The 23,146-nt window shown below is 38.7% G+C and overlaps 1 protein-coding gene across 4 annotated transcripts in view; it reads right to left on the bottom strand.

Moving 5' to 3' along the window:
• Positions 1 to 23,146, bottom strand: part of PLA2G7 (phospholipase A2 group VII) — an 84,875-nt gene that overhangs the window by 13,063 nt on the left and 48,666 nt on the right. For 2 of the 4 annotated variants that reach the window (XM_069065818.1, XM_069065817.1), the window contains exons 2-6: positions 19,782 to 19,921; positions 12,155 to 12,276; positions 11,113 to 11,257; positions 4,981 to 5,074; positions 1,312 to 1,380 (exon numbers count right to left, since the gene is read on the bottom strand). In XM_069065818.1, coding sequence (XP_068921919.1) covers positions 1,312 to 1,380; positions 4,981 to 5,074; positions 11,113 to 11,257; positions 12,155 to 12,276; positions 19,782 to 19,890 — 539 coding nt within the window. In that variant the 5' untranslated portion in view covers positions 19,891 to 19,921. Of the gene's footprint in view, positions 1 to 1,311; positions 1,381 to 4,980; positions 5,075 to 11,112; positions 11,258 to 12,154; positions 12,277 to 19,109; positions 19,313 to 19,781; positions 19,922 to 23,146 lie in introns of those variants that run through there. The other 2 variants (XM_069065820.1, XM_069065819.1) reach the window with 2 other exon arrangements.

Below are 23,146 nucleotides of genomic sequence, written 5' to 3'. Positions count from 1 at the left end.
GCCACCCAAGGTAGGCATGGTGTAGAACAGGGTACTAGGCTGAACTAAGCTCATCTCCCAATGAGATGTGCCTAACTATGCATAGTAGGGTAACAGACATGAAGATGGGGTGTGGTTATAATGTTTTAGTGACATTATTAGGAAACATCCTTGTGTGAGACAGTATCATGTAGAATATGTGTCTTTAAATTAGAGAGTGAAAACCTTCTATGCCCTCTCAGACTAATAGTTGGGGGTGAAAGTAGCAGTAACATTGGTCTCAGAGTCAAAGGATGTGGGGTTCAGATTCTAGCTCTGATTATTACTTTCTGAGTGACTTTAGACTTAGTTGCTTTTGCCTCAGTTTCCTCATCCATAAAATGTGGAGGGTTGGTTTAGATGACCTCCAAGGTCCCTTCCAGCTGTAAATCTAAGATCTTTTCTTCTAGTACAATCTAATCATACTTTATAGCTATCTCATAAGTAGATGGGGCAGCTAGGTGGAACAGTGAATACAGCACCAGGCCTGGAGTCAGGAAGACTCATCTTTGTGAGATCACATTTGGCCTCAGACACTCACTAGTTGTGTGACCTTGGGTAAGTCACTTAACCTTGTTTCCTTCAGTTTCATCTGTAAAATGAACTGGAGAAGGAAATGGCAAACCAATCCAGTATCTTTGCCAAGAAAATCCCAAATGGGGTCATGAAGAGAGAGACACGACTGAAAACGACTGAACAACAATGACAACAATAATAAGGTAAATATATTTATAATATCCTCTTCTCAGCTCTAAATCAATGATCTTGTGATCTTCCAGCATAATCTAATATTTTTTTTTGGTATCTAACTAATAGGTAGCTAGCATCTATATAGCGCTTTAGGTTTGCAAAGCTCTTTAAAACTACTATTTCATTTGATTGTCTCAACAAGCCTGAATGGTGGGTGCTGTGCTATTAGCACCCCCATTTTACAGAGGAGAAAACTGAGACAAATAGAGTTAAATTATTTGCTCCAGGGTCACAAGGTTTTGAAGTATCCAAGGCAGAATTTGAACTCAAGTACTCCTGATTCCAAGTCTAGCACTTTGTGCCCCATCCACTATACACCCACTTTAAAACGGAGTTGAAAATTCCTCTCTAAGGTTCACTGAAAGTCAGTGATGTGGATATAAACACCAAACATGTCTTTTTTAAATATTGCTGATTACATGAAATTTTTAAAAGCTTTACACACAGAAAAATCAATGCAACTAATAAGAAAAAATGCATATCAAATACCTTTTTTGAGTTGGCTAAAAAAATATTCCATACAAATGACATTCATATACATACCTGTGTTCTACAGCAGCAACTATAAACCCATGAGATGCAAGTTCAATCCCAATAGCAGAATAAATTGTCCTTAAAAATACAAAGTTGGCAAAGAACCAATTACACTTGGCAAAAGTATAAGAATCTATCTAAATACCAAGGCACATATCCCTGGGCAATATACTACAGCCACACGCTGAGGTCTCATTTAATTAAATGTTTATCTTAAGGTTAGGTGATTAAGTGGTCATCTGCAATAAGAAATAACACTACCAAGTTATCTTTTAATGCTTACATGTCCATATAATATACCTATATACACACATATACACACATATGTATGTGTGTTTGTGTATGTGTGTGTTATATATTTATTTGTTCTTTGTTCCCATTAAAGGATGACACCATTTGCAACTCTTTCCAACGGAGGCCACTCCTTTAACTGCTTGACTAAACTCATAGAAAGAAGAAGAGTTGATATATTCCTTGCCATTCACTGCCTCTTTCAGACCACTGCCCTGCCCAGGTCACTTTTTGAAAGTCCATGTCTTTAGTTTATACTCTTCTCTAACCTAGTCTCAGTCTACCAATAGCCATAATACTGAAGCACCTTCCACACCGACATCTTCATGTGGCTCACTCCCCTTCTCTGTCCCTAACCATCACCCTTGGAATCATTCCTAACCCTTACTACACTCTGGCCTAAAAGTTCCTTGGCCTCCTCAACTCTCATGATCTTTCATTTCTACCCCACTTTAGCCACTCACCACCAAGGCCACATCTTCAACCTTGTCATCGCTGGAAAAGTGTTGTACATTGAGGTCTTGAACTCTGAAAATCCCCCTTCTCCTTGACCAAAACCTCCCATCCATCTATATAATGTCCCCTCACCCTTACTTAATCTGCTCATGGCCTTCTTCATTAGCACCTCCAACCCTTTGGTCTCTTTTTATTCTCCCACTGAATCAATGATCTTTGGATTCTCTCCTAATGTCAGCCATTTCAGCAGTGCATTCACTGGTGTGTTAGAGGGGCAGCATAGCATAGTGGATCAGGAGCCAGCTAAGAAGTCTTGGTTCAAGTCCCACCTCTGATACATACTGTCTGAATGACCCTGAGTAAATCACTTAATCCCTTAGCATTCTACGTGACTCTTCAAGACTATAAGTTGCAGAAAAGGTGCTAATCTTCATTGGTAGAGGGTTGTTTTTTTCGCCTAGAATTCCCTTTTCAAGCACCAATGACTTAGATAAATTTGCTTCCTGAAGTTTCTATGTTACCCAGCTGATCAATACCTAACTGTGAGCTACCCATACTACGTTATTTTTCTATTACAAGAGCTTCTGATATTGCCAGTAAATGTAAAAAAAAATAGGACAATAGTCTCCACTAAAAATTTATGCTTTTAAACTTCAAGTGGGCCACCTTCTGCTGCTAAACATTTTAAAAAATCATTCTATTTGCTCCCTGCTTACATTTCTATAAGTCATTCCAAATGTTTCCATTCTCTTCAAGTTAGCAGCCCAAGCTCTGACATTCACTAGATTTATCATTTCTTTAAAATATGTCAGATGGCTTTATTAAGAGGAAATATCCAAGAGCATAGCATATCCTACAGAAAGCAAATACTGAAGAAGGAAATGACAAGTCATCCCAGTATCTTGGCCATGAAAACCCCATGGACATTGTTGGTATGATATAGTGCACGGAGTCACAAAGAGTTGGGCATGACTGAAGAACAACACAGAGACCAAAGCATAAGAATAATCATAATTAATTGAAGATGGAGAGGCTTAACATGGTGTAGTGAATATGACCAGCCTTGGAGTCAGGAAGATCTGGATTCAATCCTGCCCCTGATGCATAGAGAATGTATATGTGTCACATAATCCTATGCAAGTCACTTAACCTCTTGGTAGTCAAGCAACCTTCTAACCTCTTAAGTTACAAAAAGGTAGCTGACAGGAAGTGATGGAGAAATTGTCCACAAGAGGAATTCCCTACATTGATGCATGATTGCCCACCCCCTCCATAAAATATATGAAAAAACCCACCAACATATGATGCTTTATGTTTATAAAGAGCTTTACATCCATTATCTTGAGGCATCAGTCCACTAGAACCAATATTGGTTGTTATGTTAAAGAAAATTTTGATGTCCATTGGAGTTACTTTTGATTTTCCTGAAATCTTATATCCCCAGAAAAGGGGGGAGGACTGGAAGGTAGATGGGAAGATAAAAGGAGGAGGGGGAAGTGATTCTGAAAGCATCAAATGCTGACTTGGAGTGATAGGCAGGCTGCCATCCATGCTTCCCTCCTTACTCGGAATTTCTTCATGCCATGGGGAGGGGAGTAATAATTCCTAACTCAGACCTCAACTCAAAAAACCATCAGTAATTCCCTATTGTATTTTGGATAAAATACAAACTCAGGCTGGAATTTAAAACCTTTTGCCAAATATTATAAAATTATTCCTATCTGCCTTTCCAGACTTATTTTATAAGGCTTTCTACTTAACCTGTTCCAATGTTATTCTTGAACTCAAGATTCCTCCTTGCGCCTGGCTAAGCACTAGTCACAGGAAGTCTTCCCCAATGCATGGAATGTATTGCCTTCTCAACTCTGCTTTCTAGAGTACTTGTCTTCCTTCAAGATTCAGGTCAGGTGCTACCTCTGTGAAGTCTTCCTTGATCATCTCCTCACCACCCTCAACATAGATAGACACCTATCTATTTGTACTTTTTTATGGATCCTCCTCTCCTCCTGATTCTTCAGACTCCCAACACCATGCCTTCTTATCATAGAAAATCCCCTCCACTCTTGTGGCCCCTTCCTCCCATTGCTGAGTTCCTCCTGGAACTGTCACTTAGAGGAAGTTCCCAGGCCAGTCATACTTCACTCCTTCTTGGGTTCCTTTTCTGAGTCTCAGAACTTTGCCACTATGCCTCTCTGTGTGTACCTTTCTCCATTCTCCCACTGCACCTTCGGCCTTTTTAGCCCCCCTTTATGTATAGTAATTCTCTAGGTTGTCCTAGATAGACTGCTGGGTCTCAAGTCAGGAAGACTCCTCTTCCTGAGTTCAAATTTGGCCTCAGATGCTTCTTAAATGTGTGATCCTGGACAAGTCACTTAATATTTGTTCTTCACTTTCCTCATCTATAAAATAAACTAGAGAAGGAAATGGTAAACCACTGCCAAGAAAACTCCAAATGAGGTGATAAAGAGTCGAACATGACTGGAAAATGACGAACAAGCAAATTAGAATGTAAGCTCCTTGAGGTCTGGGACCGTCTTTCCATATCTATCTATTATGTGCTGTATTCTCAGCACACAACATAGTGCTTGGAACATAGTAAGAACTTAACAAATATTTGATTTCACCCTGTCTTCAAAATACCCCATTTTACACTCATCTGTGTACATGCTACATCACACTTGTAGAATGTGTCCTTTTTGAGAACAGGAACTATTTTTTTCTTGTTATCACTTAATATTGGGCCCTTGAGCTTGACACATATTTAATAAATGTTTTACTGATTTCAATAGAGAAGACTTCATAATCAGCTGGTAAAGAATTACTGATTGGATTGGGACAGCATTGAGCTCAAGACCTTGGTGCTCTTTCATGGAGGGGAAAGAAGCAAATGGTTGCTCCTAAAAGAGGCCAGATTATTTGCCCAAGCATTACCTGAATGCTCCAAGTCCATGAGAAAAAATAATCAGTGGGTATCTTTCTCCAGTCCTCAATGGGGCATTCCAATTTGCAGGAGTTGTCACTGAACCTAAAAACACAATAAAGTAAGAGAGCAAAGTGTACAGAGAGATTGGCTTTCAACTTGACTGTGTGAAAATTAGCATTGATTTACTTTGTGTTTCTTTAGGACAAATTATGATCTATTGACACTTTTCTTGCCTTCCTATTATGTTTGTTGATAATCACAAACCCAGAAATAAGGAACTTTTCACAGACAGGCAGAAGAACTGGGTCTCCTGGCTTAGCTGAATTCACATTATTAATCACTGGTATTTTTTACACGGTACATTAGCAAGGCAGATAGCTCACTAGATTAAAGGTGAGTTATCATATGGAAGACTGACCATTATTATGTAATAGAGGATGGGCCAATGGGGTCTCACTCTTGGAGCATGTGCAGTGTGCTATGTCTGCTGACAATTCACAGGGAGGCTTGGGGAACCTCTTTCAGAAATGCATTCTGACATATAATGGAGAGAATGATATCCTGACTCAGAGCATGAATAGTACATTCTCTGTTTCCTGTCACCTTACTTCATGGGGATGAAAAATCTTTTAACTAGCTCCTGAGATGGAACTGAGTACATATAGAGAAGGAATCTGTATCTCTCCTTTCAAAAGCCAATGGTGGCTAATGGTTGATTGAGCTCTCTCCTTTCCTTATCTGGTTGCCACCATATAGCCTGGAATTCTAGTTGTGGCTAATTTTCTTACTCTGTTGGGTTTATTATTCCCTTAAGTGAATGAGTCACAGAGACAGAATAAACAACGCTATGATATTTTGAGTTTGGAAAGGTTGGCTAGATGAGCTGTCAGAGACCTAGTAATAAGAACCTCCAGGAGAATCTGCCAGTGACTACAGTCATCAAGCTAGGGAAGAACTAGCCCTGAGGGGTGAACTTTGTAGCCAGCCCTCAGTCAACATGGCAGTTAACACACTGGGGCGTGCAAGCAAGGGAGTAATTTGTCCATTGGCTATGCTGCAACCAGAAGTTAACTTGGTGGGGGGAAGAATGTTTATAATAGTTGCTTTAAGTTTGTGCCCACTTTTCCCAGGGATCAAGGAGGTAGATTAGTAGTGTGATCCTGGTTTTGGACATTTGCATACTTTATGTCTTGGTATAGTTTATATATATATATATATATATGTATATATATATATATATGTGTGTGTATATATATATATGTATGTGTATATATATATCCCTTTGTAAAATCTAATTTGTTGTCAATAATATTGAAGAGTTATCAACTATTCAAAATGTATATAGGGGCACTAATTATTGGCTATGATGTTGAGGAGTTATTAATTGGATGAATGATATTGGTTGGAACACTGGATGGGTGATTGAGAGCAATAGTTTAGAAGGACCCCACAGAATTTCTTTGGCTGATCTATGTATATTTATTATGAGAATTCTATTTCATTTATAAAAAACATTATTCAATGGGGCAGTGGGAGTTTGCAAAAATTAATCTTTTTAGGTAATGTGGTTGTGTTTTGCTTGACTATGCATATCTGTTGCACAATTTTTCTTTTTTTTTTCAATGGGGGTAAGAGTGGGAGAGAGAAAAGTCAAATTTTTAATTGGAAAAACTAAGCAATCAATTAAATTGTTTTTAAACAAAAAAGAAAAAAAGCCCAGAGTCCTTTAGGAGTAGCCCTGGAACCCGAAAGAAGATGGAGCTATAAGTAGCCTTGCTTTGGGAACCAGATTCAGCAGTGTGGATTGGGAGAATTGTTCCAGAGCCTATAAATGTGCTAGTTATTACTTCCAAGCTTTGGCTAAACCATAGAGGGAAACTCATAAAATAAGGGTACCCAAAAGGTATATGTTCACCATCCTCAAATTTTCCTGGAGTGCTTCATCCTGGTCCCTTTTTTGCACTTATCAAAATTGTTAGAATTATTGTAATATTATTATTTTAATAATGTTATTATTAATATGATTATATTAAAATTGTACTGCATATGAATAGACAGGCATGAAATGATTGTCATCTCCATCACTGGAAAGAAAATCCACATCAATGAAACTGCAGAACTATATGAGTATTTTGAGTAACGATTGTGGAAGTGATCTTGCAAAGTATAAAGGACTAAAAAAAATGTGAGGTTTTAAAATTTATATTGTTACGTTTTGAACTATTACTTATTTTATTTCATGATCTCCTGAGGATTTGATCTTTATCAGGCAATTTTGGATCATTCACTCAGTTAATTAGCATTAAACACATACTTTGTTTCAATGTCTTTACTAAGTTCTATGTTCCTTGTGTCATAATACTTAGTATACTTTGGTTTCTCTTTAAGGTTTTACTCATTCTTCCATTTTTATGATTATCCTTTCTATTGATTTATTTGCTTGTAAACTAGGTTGTTATTTAGGCTTTCTCAAACTTTTGGCTTTTTGACCTCTCTCTTGTATGAATTCCTTGACAATCCCTCTGGGTTCCTTCTTCACTCTTTGGTCCCTTCACCTTCAACTGATACACAGATCTCCTGGTCACCTTTAAGTTCCTTACTTTGGCAGATATGGGGCTTAGTTGTGGTCTCAGTAAACTCCAGAGGGAGTGGTATGGCCCTATTTGGGCTTAGAGTTCCTTTTCCCTCAGACCTTAAGTTCTTTTCTCCTTTGATTTGTCGCTTTGTGCATAGCTTGAGTCTTCTTTTGCTTTCTTCCTTCACTTTCCTTCTCATTCCTTTTCAAGGCTGGGCAAAATCGGTGCCTGTTTCTTTTTTGTGGGGTGGGGGGCATGGAATCAGAGTCAGTCAGTCATGGGGGATTCTTACAGTTGAACCCTGAGTCACAAGCCTATGAGTTTTCTTGTGATTGCTGGACTTGGGCACAGAGTGAGTGTGGGAGGAGGAATTATGCGTGGATATTTTAAGTATTAGACTACATCTCTTATATCCTTTCATAATTTGTTTCTTTTTTTAAACTTTAGTCGTGTCTTCTTATCTCATAGACTCAGTTGTAACTACTCTTTATGCATATTATTTACTTTTATGAAGTTTTTGGATTGTGACAATTTAGAGAAAGCAGTCACTCTGCTACACTGCTGGATAAGTCATAAGTTTATTTGTATCACTATTTTTTTTTAATTTCTAAAGAACTCCAGGGACAAATTGAAATTAAATTTGAAAAGGGGTGCGGTGGTGGTGGTGGTGATCAGGAGTGTGAGATATGATCATAAAAATGGAAAAAGGACCCACATGTAAAAAAATATTTATGGCAGCTTTTTTTTATGGTGGTCAAGAACTGGAATTTGAGGGGATGCCCATCAATTGGGGAATGACTGAACAAGTTGTGGTATATGAATGTAATGGAATACTTTTGTGTTATAAGAATTGATAAGCAGGGGTGGTTAGGTGGTGCAGTGAATAGAGCACTGACCCTGGAGTCAGGAGGACCTGAGTTCAAATCTGGCCTCAGACACTTAATGCAAAAACTAGCCATGTGACCTTGGGCAAGTCACTTAACCCCAATTGTCCTCCAAAAAGCAAAAAAGAAAAAAAGAATTGATGAGCAGGCAGACTTCAGAAAAATCTGAAAAGACTTATGTGAACTGATGCTGAGTGAGGGGAGCAGAACCAGGAGAACATTGTATACAGTACTAGCCACAGTGTGAGTTGATTTTGATAGACTTAGCCCTTCTCAGAAATGCAAGAACCTAAACAACTCCAAAGGACTCACGATTTAAAATGCCATCCACATTCAGAGAAAGAACTATGGAGTCTGAATGCAGAGTGAAACAGACTATTTTTTATTTTTTTGTTTTATTTTATTTTTCTCTTTATCATGGTTTCTCCCATTCTATTTTATAATTTATATAAATATATATTGTATTTATATATTATATATATATATAATATAATAAATATATTATTATATAAATTATAATTCTTCTATACAACATGACTAATGTGAAAATATATTTAACAGGAATGTATATGTAGAGCCTATATCAGATTGTATGCTGTCTTGGGGAGGAAGGGGGATAAAATTTAAAACTTATGAAAGGGCTGACTAGGTGGCACAGTGAATAGAGCACCAGCCCTGGAGTCAGGAGGACCTGAGTTCAAATCCAGCCTCAGACACTTGACACACTTACTAGCCTTGTGACTTTGGGGAAGTGACTTAACCCCAATTGCCCTCCAAAAAGAAAAAAAAAAACTTATGGAAGGGAATGTTGAAAACTATAAATAAAGTAATAAAAAAACAAAATAAAAAAATTTTAAATTTTTTTAAAAGGACTGTGAGATCTGATAATATGGCTAATATCAACACAATAAGAAATGTTTGACTACATTAGAGGGAAATGTGTCTAAGGGATAGATAGCAGGCTTTGCAAGTCAAGGAGGCATGGGTTCAAATCATGCCTTTTTGCTGTATGGTCTAGCCCAAGTCATTTAATCCCTCAATGCCCCAGGAGACTCTTTAAGTTATACACCTAAAAAACTGCACAACAGGGTCAATTAGCATTGGTAAAACAACAAATTTCTTCACTGTGAATTCCTTATACCAAGGAAATCACACTCCCTGTGCCTCCAACTCCAAAAGGAGAGGGTAAAGTTGGGCAAGGGAAAAAAATTCTACTATTGTCATAGTAGAATTGAATGGTATAAAGAAACTGTATTATAATAATAGCTGACATTTACATAGTAGTGCTTTATAAACATTATCTCCTTTGATCCCCTTTTGAATTTTGTGGTGAAAAATAGCATAAGTTCCCTAGGTCTTAAGAGCTGAGAAGGACCATCTAATTCAACATATTCATTTTGCACAAATTTAGTAAACTGAAGCTGGGAAAGATTAAAAGAGACTTTGCACTAGGTCACCTAGGCAGTATTTTTTATCCCTGTTACAAAGGTAAGAAAGTTGAGGCTCAGAGAGTTAGATACAAAATAGTCAAGATCACAGAGTAAGGATTCAAACTCAGGTTTTCTAACTTGTCCATTGCTCCCCTCACCCCATATTATTCTGGTTCTCCTGATGGGACAAATGTTATTTTGGTAAAGAAAGAAAGAAAACCTAATTTTTTGACAGTAGTGGAATAACATACCTGAGTTTAAGGGATAAGTTTTCTTAATTGCTTAGGTTGAAGTATGGCCTGCTACAAGGGAGACAGATTTGTCTCTCTTCCATTCACCTCCCTTAATTTGACCCTAAAGTATACTGTGATGAACCCCAAATAGCAACACCAACCAAAGCCAGGAATTAAATCAGCTTTGCTTTTTAGTATATCTAAACTATAGCATATATTTTAACGTAGTATAGTGGATAGAGTGCTAGCTTGGGAGTCAGAAAGACCTGTGTTCACATTCCACTTTTGGTACCTTCTAATTTTGTGACCCTGGGCAAGCCATTTGACTTGTGTGGGAATCAGCTTCTTTGTCAAATGAGGGTGTTAGGCTCACTTAGCTCTTTAATTCTATGATGCCTTAATTTTACAAGCAGGTGGGTTGGAAACTTAAAGTATAAACAGAAGAAGTACCAACAAGGAAAGCAGAAATCAGTTAGGGTCCATGTCCAGTGATAGATGTCTAGCTAACCAGGGCATTTTTTAGACCCTTGAGTTGGTGGGGGCAGTGAAAGCCCAACTCTGATAACTCATTGTGATCAGTGTTGTTAATAATTCATTATGGATGTCCAGAAATGTTTACATGTTCTCAAATCTTGGAACCCCCAAAAAAGTGGAAAGAGTCCCCGAGGTCCAATCTTGTCTCTTCTACTTTCTATCCATGAGACCTTGGGCAAATAATGTCTCTGAGCCTCAGTTTCCTTTGCTGTATAATGAAGGAGCAGAAGGGAAAAAAAAGAGGGGAGGATGCCTTCTAAGGTCTTTCCCAGCTATAAAGATATGAGCCTATGAAATGCTTAGATCTGACATTTTCATATCTGAAAACCTGTCTTGCTCTTTTAATTGACAGAAACTCCTGTTGATCAGATGAGTAATAAGACCTGTTGTTCAGACTTTCCTATATTTGTTGAGGGGTGGGGGAGGAGGGGAGAATAGGAGAGAGGGGCATAAAAAGAAAAAAGTAGAACCAACAAATCTTACCAAAGCAGTAGGTGATGAATTTGCCCAGGATCCTGTGGAATCCAAGGAAATTACTAAGACCTATGAAATATTCTTTATTGGGGATCCATACAGTGCGGTGATATTCACCATCTTGGGCAGGGTAATACAGACGCAGTAAGCTGCCCTGTCAGGGAAGGAAAGGAACGTGTTTTTAATTTTTAAAAAAAGTGGAAACTATTTAAAACCCAGTTTTAGGGTAAAGGTTAAGCTTACTATAGTATATTGCAACTGGGACAGAAGATTATAATGCAATTAAACTGACAAAGTATGAGAAATGTAAACAAGCTTGGAAAGACAACCAGGAAATAATGCAAAGTTACAAAATAAACTAGAAGGAAGGTGTACGTATATGAGGAAAAGTGGGAGAACAAAGGGACAAAATCGTCGTGCTGGATGATTATCATCGTATTTGATGCTCACAACAACCCCAGGAAGTAGGTGCTATTATTTTCTCCATTTTACAAGAGAGGAAACTGAGGCAAACAAGAGCTAAGTGACTTGCCCAGGGTCACACAACTAGTCATATCTAAAGCAAGATTTCAACTCAGGTTTTTCCATATCTGGGCCTTGCACTCTTCTATCTATACTGTACCATATAGCTGCCCCTCCTTTATGTATTGGATGTATCTATTGTGAGTGTAAATAAATACTAAATAAGCATGTTTAGCTGTTTGCATTAATGTTCAGTTTTAATTTTTTAACAAAACAAAAAAAAATCACATGTCTAAAGAAAACTTAGAATCATAACTTTCTAGGTAGAAAGGGACATTGAAGGCCATCTAGTTCAACCCCCTTCATTTTCCAGATGAGGAAACTTAGGCTTAGGGTGGTGAATGTACTTTTGCCAAGATCACACAGGTAGTAATTAGTAGAGTCAGAATTTGAACTCAGGTTCTCTAACTACAGATGTCTTTCCACTGTACTATAGTTTTTCTGGAGATCAATAAACTAGCAAAAAGGTCAGTCTGATAGAAGAGTTGTAAGGGAAAACATGAATAATTCTCCAATTCTAAAGCCTTACCTTAGCAGTGAAGTCAAACATTAAGTCTGTGCATCCCACGGAGTAAGACCCTTTTCCTTTAGGGATCTGATGTTTGTCAACAAACACAGCACTCATTAGGTTCTGTATTTTATGATACCACCCTGAAAAACATGGCAAGCTAATTTCACTTGTCACTTGTTATATACAGCAGTTAGTTCCTTAACAAGTAAGACATTTAACCATAGTTTCAAACCCTTTTTTGATTCCCCCTCTCCCATCACCAAACTTTCTCACCCTGGGGACAACATACTCCAACAAATCAAAGAAATCTTGAAATCAACAAATCGAAGAAGTTTAGAGAGACATAAAATTTATATGAAGACAGAGTTCCTGACACTTCATTTCTCTCCTCTCTGAGTGTTCCCTTACCTACCTCATTAATATTCCCACTCAGGCCAACCTTTTCACTGACTTCCTTTAATTTTCCCTTTCATTCCCAGTCGAGCTCTACTTAATGGTTATTTTTGGGCCCTCCTGGATCAGAGTGAATGTACATAGTAACTGTCTCTCTTTTGGTCAACAACTCTGAGAGTCTTCCCTTCCTGGTTTGATTTTTTTTTTAATTAAAGGGGCCATCCCTTGACTTACTTCTTACAATGGTCTATTCACTGAATGGGTGTTGCCTCACTCAAAGTGAGACCTTGAAAAGGCCTTAGCTTAAAAAGGCCAAGGTCTTCTACTGCATCCTGAACCATCTCCAGTTGTTTTGATCGATATCTGACCACTGCACGCAGATGGCCTGGTGGAGAAAGTGAGGCTGGTGACTTTGCACAGCCCTCCCTCACTCAAATCTAGTTCAATTGCAAGTCATCACTTTCCTGATGCCATGGTCTTCTTTGAGAATGAAGGACAAACCACAATCATTCCCACCAATGTATATTCCTTCATTGGCTCAGAGGCTTCATCTCAAGTAGATCCTAAAACTCCTCCCTTGCTACACTTGATTAAAATCCAAATCAGATCTAACCTCCCTCCCAAAAAATTTTCACACATATATACATGCATTTCATACATATTTCATAATATATACAAATACATACACACATATACATGTGTGTACATATATATTACACATATACACGCACACATAGATGATCCCCCTACAACATAGGACCCTACCTCATATTTATCAAGGTATCAGGAGATACTTGTCAAAGTGAATCCCATTATTTTGCCTAACCTCTTATACAGAACTAATTAGCTCATTAGTATCTCACAGGATCCTAGATCTATAGCTAAAGGGAAACTCAGAGCCCATTTAACCCCATCACTCTGTAATCAATTCAACAACAAATTCAATTTAAAATAAATTGCTTAAATGTGCAAGACATTGGACTCACTGCTTTGTCAGCACGTTGTAGCTAATTGTGGAGAACTATGCAGTCTGTGACACAGATGTAATCATTGGTTGTTACTCCAGTTCTTTTCAATAGAAAAATGTCCATCAACTTCCTCCTCAAGGTGACCAGTTTGTGACTCATCCTTCAGTGACTCATGCCTTTCAATTTATCTTCAATAAAGCAAGAAATCATTTGTTCTGATCATTCAACAACAGTGAGCCAAACGGGTGATGCCAGCACCTAGGAATGTCCCCAAACTTGGTTGTCTCAAGGTGCCCCAACTCTTGGTGAAGCCCTCAGTGAATCCAGGAGAATCCAGCCTGGACCCATAGCTACCCCTGCAGATGAATTTACAGAGTATCCTCTGTCAGGATTTGTCTTCAGAACTCTTGGAAAATTTCACTTGCCCTCGTAAGAGAACTGTAGTACAATCTATTTAGAATCAAAATAGCTTCCTTCCAGAGAAAATTCAATAGGTGAATTGTCTTCATAACATCAAATTGCCTTCAGGGCCAGATGACTGTTAGGTGTCTAACTGCCTATTGCTTCCCCCTGTAGTTTGGGGTCCAAAGGGGCCCGGTGGCTATGTCCACACAACTCTCACCCCAAATTATGAATAGCCATGGTGACACCATATTTCAGAAAACCTCCAGCTCACACATTCTTGTCCAGGGAAGCCTTAGGAAACCCACAGCTGCCAAGGAGCTCTGTTTCTTCACTGGTTTCCTCCGAGTAAATTATGAGGATTACAAATCTCTCTGACAATGGCCTTGAGAAATCCCAGTTCTAATCAGACTTTTGGACCCTAAGTTCTGAGTGATTTGGGAGAAGTCTTCAAGGAAGGAGCCCTACACACACCCTGTTAGTTCACAGGTCCAAAAGTCCCCCACTCCTAGGATAATTTGGAAGAGGAGTTCCCTCCTTGGGTCTTTAGGCCATGGGTGAAGAGGCATAAAGGCCAAAAGTCCACTGTGGCCAACCAGTGCCCATTTGGCTCCCAGAGGGCCTCAGCAGCCTATGATTGTGTTTGCCCCACTGGGCTGGAGAACAAAATGTCCCCTGACACAATAATGCCCAACTGTTACAGTGCTGAAAATACTATTGAGAACAACTTTTAAATCACTTCAGTTTTTCACTTCATAAACAATTGACCACAATCTTTACCAAATTTTGGGACTTGCCAAATAGTTGTTAAACTTAATGTTTGGTTGATTATTCATGGGTAACCATTTGGGATTTGATTGGTTGTTGTCCTTTCTCAAAGAGGATCAAAATGACATCACTATGTTAGAGTCAAGTTTCAATGTGTCCAACTGTGGCTGATCAGACCAGTATGAGCTCAGAAGGCTCTACCGCAGGTTGGGCACAAATAGTCCATGTGAACATTTGGGGTGGATTCTCCAAATCTGCACATCCTGTATTTCTTTTGAGCAGCTTCATTTCTGCTTTGTTCACAGAATGCAGCACCTTCTCTGATGTGGCCACACCATGCTGAGCAGTCAGTTCTGTGCCAGTATCTCCTATGCCATACAATTCCAAAGTTCTTCAGAGAGACCTTGAGAGTGTCCATTTATCACTTCTTCTGACCACTGTGTGAACAGTGAGTTGCCCTACGTGAGTTCTCCACAAAATAGTCTTTTAGGCAAGTGTATGTTTGGCATTTGAACAATGTGACCAGCCCATCGGATTTACCTGTAGGTGTTTTGACATTATTGTTGTCTTCTGAGATTGTGTCTTGATCTTTTCTATCACCATAATAACTTTCTATGCTCAGATTCTTTTTTGCTCATCTTTATTTTATACTTTTTCTTTTCTTTCAAATTTGCATTCTGCTCCTGGGGTGGAAGGGGCACTGTCTTAGTCCTCTTGTGTCAGGGACGGTAGGCCCTGATCATCTATCTGGTGTTGCACTATGTTGTCCTGAGGTCCACAGGGTACCCTGATGTCTGGTGCTATGCCAAGGGGGTAGCTGGTGCTGCTGGAGGCTGTAGGGGGCTGGTATTACCTGGTGCTGAGCTGGGGTCCTAGTGCTGGTGTCTGGTGAGTGCTGAGTTCTGCATTTCACTGGGCTCACTGATGCACTTGGCAGGCTGACCACTGGAGAATGCCTGTTTGCCTAGGACTATACCGGGGTACATGCGAGGTTCTGGTGTTGGGTTTGTCTGCTCCACCACACTGGGGCTCAGGCTCTACCACCGGTTTGTTGAGGTGGGGCTTGCTGCTGACTTGCTGGGATGCTTCCTGTACTGACTGGACTGTGCTCTCTTTTTATTTGAATGAGACAGATCTTTCCCACTGATCTTCCAAGTTTCTTGGGCAAAAGATTCTTTTACCCAGTCTTTTTGTTGTTCTGCTGTTCCAAGATTTGTTTGGGGGGGGGGTGGTTACTATTTTATGGTTGTTTGGAGGTAAATATGGGAAAGTTACAACTATTTGTTGCTAAATCTACAATCTTGGTGCCTGGATATCTCTCTTCTTTGGAATGCTTTTGTCGTGGTTGTTGTGGTTGCTGCCTCCCCTACAATATTTTGAACATCTATTCATAATTTTTCAGGCACTCCATCTACCGGATCTAATACCTTAAATCTATTTATCACCTCCACTTTATATTCATAAGGGATATTATTTAGGTCACACCTATATGTTTGGATGGTTTTCCCTGCTTTCTTCAATTTCAACAATGTACCATACACATTTCCCATTTTCTAGTATTATAGGTCCCATGGGACCTTAGCATTCATCAAATGTAATGCCCTTATAATTTTATAGAAGAAACAAATGAAGAGGTACCCAAGAATTAAGTAGATAGATATGGAGATGGAACCCTGGTCCTCTGAATTTAACTATGCAGATTATTTACCATTTATCTCTCTGCTGAGAATGATAGGTTTATTATGAGCAACTTTCAAATCCTTAAAGGCATTTAGGTGACATAGAGCACTGGGCTTACAATCAGGATAACCTGAATGCAAATCCTGTCCAGACATTTATTAGTCATGGACCCTGGGCAAATCCCTCAACCTCTGGGAACCTCAGTTTCCTTTTCTGCAAAAATGGGGATAATAGAACCTACCTCACAGACTTGTGAGGACCAAAGGAGACAACAGATGTAAATCACTTTACAAGCCTCATTAAAGTATCATATAAATGCTCGCTATTATTATTTTACTTTGTAAACTATTGCAAGAATTATTTTACAAATTTTAGAACTTCATTATTTTTAATTTTCTTACTTAATGTTTTATTGATACCCCCATTTTTACTATATTTCTCTTTCCTTTCTTTCAGAAGAAACATGAAGGCCAGCCCAAATAAATAACAAGGCTCCAGTTCCTGCTTCATTCTAGGAGAAGATGAATAGTGCTGGAGTCTTATAGGAAGAAAATGACAATTTGACCCATGGCCACAAGGTGGATGTAGATTATAGCTAATCTTTTTATGCACTATTCTCCCAGTCTAGGAAGTGCAGCTGGGCAGTTTCTGTTTGCAAAGCATGTGAATTACCATAAAGCTGTAACCCTTCTGGAGCATACCAGGGCAGCTCCAATGACTCCATTGTGTTTCATGGAGCCTTGGGTGGAGGCAGGGTTACAACACCTCCAGAACCAGAACCATTAGGAGATAGAAGTGCTAAAATTTATGAGTCAGGGTTGGATTGGCCCGTGAAGAGAGGCTCTTATCCTAAAGGCCTCAGGCAACTTTCCTTGGCAACAAAGGACCTTCGATTGTGAAACCAGGAAACTTTCAATTTGTAGATGCCTGGTCTAACCATTCCTGTGATAATCTATCCAGATACTCCCCTACCTACTTCCTTATCTCACCCCTACTTAGCAACCCATCTCCCTCCCACCTCCATGGGAAAATAGAAAGAAGGCAAATACATCCCTATCCTTGGTGTCAAAGATTCTCTTAAGCAGAAGAACTATTTTATATGTAAAGCATACTAGATTTGGCATCAGAGGACCTGTGATCAAATCTTATTCCTGCTTCTTTGTACCTATATGACCCTGGGCATTTCACAGCTTCTTTGGACTTCAGTTTCCTTACCTGTAAAATGAAGAGTATTGGCTTTTATGACAACTCTAAATCTGTAGTTCTATGATTCACCCATTCAATTACTAAGTAGGAGAGATGTCACTCCCTATGCTTTCTGATCTCCCAAGTGAGGACAGTCTTTTCTATACATCCAACAAGACCAATAATCAACAAATATCATTAAGTACCTAAAATATTCCAGGCACTGTGCTGGGATGCTAAGAGTAGAAATACAATGAACGAAACAACCCTTCTTCACAGGAAGATTACTTTCTAGCTAGAAAAGACAACAAGATCCTTAACTGTTCTTCATAACACAAAACAAGGTTTTGGGTGCAGTGGAATAGAAGACCAGAGGATACAACAGGAAGCGATAGAGAGGAGAACCGTTGAGGAAAGCATACAAAAATCCTCCTCTGACTTCTTTCTATACAATTTTCCCCTTAGTCCTGCCCTACTGTCTCCTTAGAGGTTGGACTACTCCCTGGTACAGTGTAAAATTCAGTTCACCTAAGTGGACAGTGGGTTGTTGTATTTCTGTATGGCTCCTTTTAGAACTGATGTTCCAGCATCTTTGGAAGGGAGCGCTTTCACTCCAGGAATTTATTGGGTCAGAGGGTTCAGAGATTGTGGGGGTTATGGGATTTGAAGATCTCCCATGCCCCATGGACGTGCTGACATAGCAGAGCAGGAGAAGGTGAAGGGCCCAGCTAACGGTCCTGCAGTTGGCAGTTGGTGGCTGTGGCCTTTTTTTTTTTTTTTTGAGTTGGGACTCCGGCTGAGGACTGCCGGAGGCCAGAGCTGCTGGGAGCGCGCTGGGTGGTTGGTGTGAGTGGGGAGAGGAGGACCTTTGCCTGAGGTGGCCTGTTCTGTTTTGAAGGCTTGAGAATGTGGGTGCTTTCTACTTTATCTACCTGTGCCAATATCATAACTACTCTGATGGCTTTCACTTTCTGGTTTTGGGACTCAGTCTTTTGGTATCTTAATAAATTTTCTAGTTTATTTCCCCAAATGGCAAACCTGACATATTTTGTGATGGATAATTATATCAGCATATTTGTAATCTCTATAGGCATTGTGAATATGGCATTGCTGATACAGAGATGAAGGGGCATTAGAGACCACAGTCCAGAGCTTCTTAACCTGAGGTCCACAGATTCCCTCCTCCCAAGGAGAGATTTCAAGGTTCCATGAACTTGAATCAGGAAAAATTACATTTTTATTCAATGCTAACTTTATAATCCTATGTACATAGTGTTCCTAAAATCTTAGTATAGTTTTAAGCAACTCTAAAGTTTAAAGTAGGGTATACAGGGTATCCCAGAAGTCTTAGTGAAATTTTAACACCCTGTATTTTATTTTTTTTATTTATACCCTTTAATCAATTTTATACATTTAAAAACATTCTGAGAAAAGAGCCATAGGTTTCACCAGAATACCAAGAGAATCTATGACCCAAAACTGACCTAGTCCAACCCCTCCATTTTATAAAAACTCTATCTTGAATGATATTCCATGTAAAGGAGACTAAGAAAGCTTAAAAAAATGAATCAGCAAACCATTTGTCAGTAGAAAAGGGCCCTGACTCCAGAGTTAGAGGCCCTGGGCTTCATATCCTGCTCCTTATGCCATTTAACTTCTCTGGGACTCAGTTTTCTCATCTGAAAAATTGAGATAGTTGGACTGGATAACCTCCAGGGAGTGAAAGGCCACTTATTAAGCACATCCCATGTGACAAGAATTGTCTTCTGCTCTGAGGATACTAATAGAAAGAAAAAAAATAGTTTCTTGACTCAGACACTCTAATGGGGGCAGACTATGAATATAAAATATTTCAAATGCAGGGGGTTGCAAAAGCCCAGAAATGAGAAGGGGATAGTGGCTGGCCAAATGACAAGGACCAGGGGTCAGTAAGGCACACCAGAGGGTCAGATGACAATGATCTATCTAGTTTCATAGATTTAGAGATTATGATCAATTGAGTCAGATAGTATATGTAACATTCTACATCTCTAGCCCCCCACCTCTGCAAAGAAAGAAGGGAAATATATATTTCTTAATTCTTCCTCCAAATAGCCCCTTCATTTTAAAGAGGCTGAGGAAGCTGGGGCCTTCAGAGCTCAAGTGAACTGTCCAAGATAATGAACATAGTTAAGTGATGCCTTTCAAATTGAGACTCACGCTTGGGTCCTTGTCAGCATCTAAGGCTGCTAAATGAATGTGCTTCTTACCTGCTGATTTTATATGCTTCACTGGATCTAGTTCTGGCCAGTCAAAGGGATGGACCTGCACCAAACAACCGCAGAGACAGAAAATCACAGGTAGTTTGTATGGTGTCATGTTGGAGCCCCAGCAGACGTTTCAGCTTAACCTTTGTTGAAAATAATAATGAAATTAAATATATATATATATATATATATATATATATATATATATATACACAGAGAACATTTAAGTAGACAAAAAAGGAGATACCAATGACTTAGCTTTACTTATTCAGAGTAATAGAGACTTAAGATTTTGAATTATCAAAAAATTGTGGAAATATTTGGGTTTTATTATAGTAAGTTGAATTTAAGACAATAAAATAAGGTAGAAACTTTAATGTTCTCTGTGGGATCAGGAATACCACTTGTCTTTTCAGACAACTAAGTTTTATTTGGAATTGTGTGTCTATAATTTGTGGAATGTTCAAATTGGGGTACCATAAATCACATTGTAATGGGGTTCTATTTTAATGTGTATGCATTGCTTTTGTTTTTAGTCTGGGGTCATTTCTATCCTAGAAGGTGCACCCCCCCCCCCCATCCAGATCCATCCAGTGGTGTGCTGGCAAATATTTAACAACTACCTCTCTGTGGCAAAAAATGTATATTTTTATTTTATTATTATATTATATTTATAAATAATTATTACATTATATTTATATATAATTATTATATTATATTTATATATAATTATTATTATTATATTATATCAGCATTAATAACACTTTCTACATCACTGTCTTCAGTCTGGACAATATTGCTGGGTCATCGATTAATTATGTCCAACTCTTCATGACTCCATTTGGGGTTTTCATGGCAAGAATACTGAACTAGTTTGCCATTTTCTTCTCCAGATCATTTTACAAATGAAGAGCTAAGGCAAATAGGGTTAAATAATTGGCCCAGGGTCACACAGTAAGGGTCTAAGGTCAGATTTGAACTCAGGTCCTCCTGATTTGCAAGGCTGGCACTCTATCCATTGTGCCACCTAGCTGTCTCTCTAAACAATCTACCAAACAATAAACCAAACTCTGACTTGAAGCACTTGATAGGCTATCAAGCTGGCTCCAACATACCCCTGGATCCATCAAAATGGCACTAGGAAGTGGGAAGAAAGAGGGGAAATGGTAAACACTAACTGATGCTGATTATCAGAAACAATATCACAAGGACACATTAAATGACCACATTTCTGCCTTCCATTGAACAGAAACTACATGGAGATCCAGTGCTACATTCCTTGTCATGCTGTTGGTTCTATCACTGAGAACATTTCAAAGTATAATACTCTGTCTCAAAATATATCATCCTGTTGATCTAGGGAAGAAATTTCCTCTGACTTTCTTATGACTTTTGTAATGATTTTTGTAGTACTATCATTTTAAAAGAAGCCTTATTGATGGATTTTTTTTACAGTGAAGTCATTTCCCCATGTAAGTCCCCCTCCCACCCCTTTGAACAAAGAACAACATTTTTGCAAAACTCACCAATCTACCACATATGTCAATATATTCAACATTGGGAACAGAGAAATATTTCATTCTCTGTACTTTTAAACCAAAATTGGTCATTGCATCATTTGTGCCTAGAGTCAAGAAGACTTCACTTGAAATCTGGCCTCAGACATTTACCAGCTGTGTGAGTCTGGGCGAATCACTTTATTTCTGTTTGTCTCCATTTCCTCAATTGTAAAATGGGAATAATAATAGCTCCCAGGATTGTTGTGAGAATCAAATGAGATAGTATTTATAAAATGTTTAGCATAGTTCCTGGTATATAGTAGGCACTTAATAAATGCTTCTTCATTTCTTCTTAATGGTATGTGTAATTTTGGGTAAGCCACTTGGCTTCTCTGAGCTTTCGTTTCTTTTTTAATTGATATTTCCAGATATGGATATTATGGGTATTCACTATGGTCCCATCTATTTAAATTGTTCTTAAATTTGGGTCTTTGGGAATTAAAACTGAATTTTATGTTAAAAACTCATGTCATTATACTTTCATTAGCAACACAGATGTCTTCTGTGAAAGATGACTTCCCCAGGGTCACACAGCTAGTAAGTTTCTGAGGCTAGGTTTGAACTCAGGTTTTCCAGACTCTGGAGCTGGTGCTCTATCCACCACAATACTTCTCTGTCCCATTGTTATATTATTCTTTTTTTTTTTTAAAGCAATCGGGGTTAAGTAACTTGCTCAAGGTTACACGGCCAGTTATTTCTGGGTGTGGTGCTGAGTATCTGAGCCCGGATTTGATCCCCAGGTCATCCCAACACTGGAGCCAGTGCTCTTACTTGCTGAGCCACCTGGCCACCCCTGAGCAATTGGGGTTAAGTAACTTGCTCAAGGTTACACAGCCAGGTGTTGTTATATTATTCTTAATAGTAGATTTTAACTTTTTATGTTTCATTCCAGAATCTGTGCTCCAAGGACTAGTTCCTTCCCAACTAGTCCCATAATGATGATCATGATGATGACGAGGTGATGATAATGATAACTATCATTTATATGATGCTTTAAGATTTGCAAAGTGTTTTACAAATTTTATCTTGTCTGATCTTCACAACAACTCTGAGATGTAAGTGGTATTAATATCCCTGTTTTATAAATGAGGAAACTGAGGCAGACAGAGATTAAGTGACTTTTCTGGGGATACACAGTTGCTAAGTGTCCTAGACTGAACTGAGGTCTCCCTGACCTCAGGTCCAGCTCTCTATTCACTATACCACCTTGCTTGCATAAGTACCCTTAAATCTTGATTAACTAGATCCCTTGACTTAACCAGATTTCTTTGTCTTCATACTTCACTTTTAGGTTGTTCATTGTTTAGTTGTTCCATTGTGTCTAATTCTTTGAGCCCTCCTTGGACCATAGCATGCCAGGCCTTTCTATCTTCTACTATCTCTTGAAGTATGTACAAGTTCATATTCATTTTTTGCATTGTATTATCTATCCATTTCATCCTTTGTCATCCCCTTTTCCTTTTGCCTTCAATTTCCCAACATCAGGGTCTTTTCCATTGAGTCCCATCTTCTCATCATGTAGCCTAAGTATTTAAACTTCAGTTTTAATATTTGACCTTCCAGTGAATAGCCTGAATGAATTTCTTTAGATGTGGACTGATTTGATCTCTTTGCTATCACAAGTCTTCTCCAAAACCACAATTTGAAAGCATAAATTCCACAGTGCTCACTCTTAGAAGAAAGAGATAACTCCCCCAAGCACCTACACATAAATTTAGTTTAAAATATTAAAGGGGGCAGCTAGGTGGCTCAGTGAATAGAGTATAGAGCACCAACCCTGAAGTCAGGAGGACCTGAGTTCAAATGTGG

The sequence above is a fragment of the Petaurus breviceps genome, unplaced genomic scaffold (genome assembly GCF_028583685.1).
Source record: "Petaurus breviceps papuanus isolate PSGF00001 unplaced genomic scaffold, PetGlider_PUasm1.0 90701, whole genome shotgun sequence".
In the NCBI taxonomy this organism is placed as follows: Eukaryota; Metazoa; Chordata; class Mammalia; order Diprotodontia; family Petauridae; genus Petaurus; species Petaurus breviceps.
This window is presented reverse-complemented; position numbering and strand designations above follow the sequence as displayed.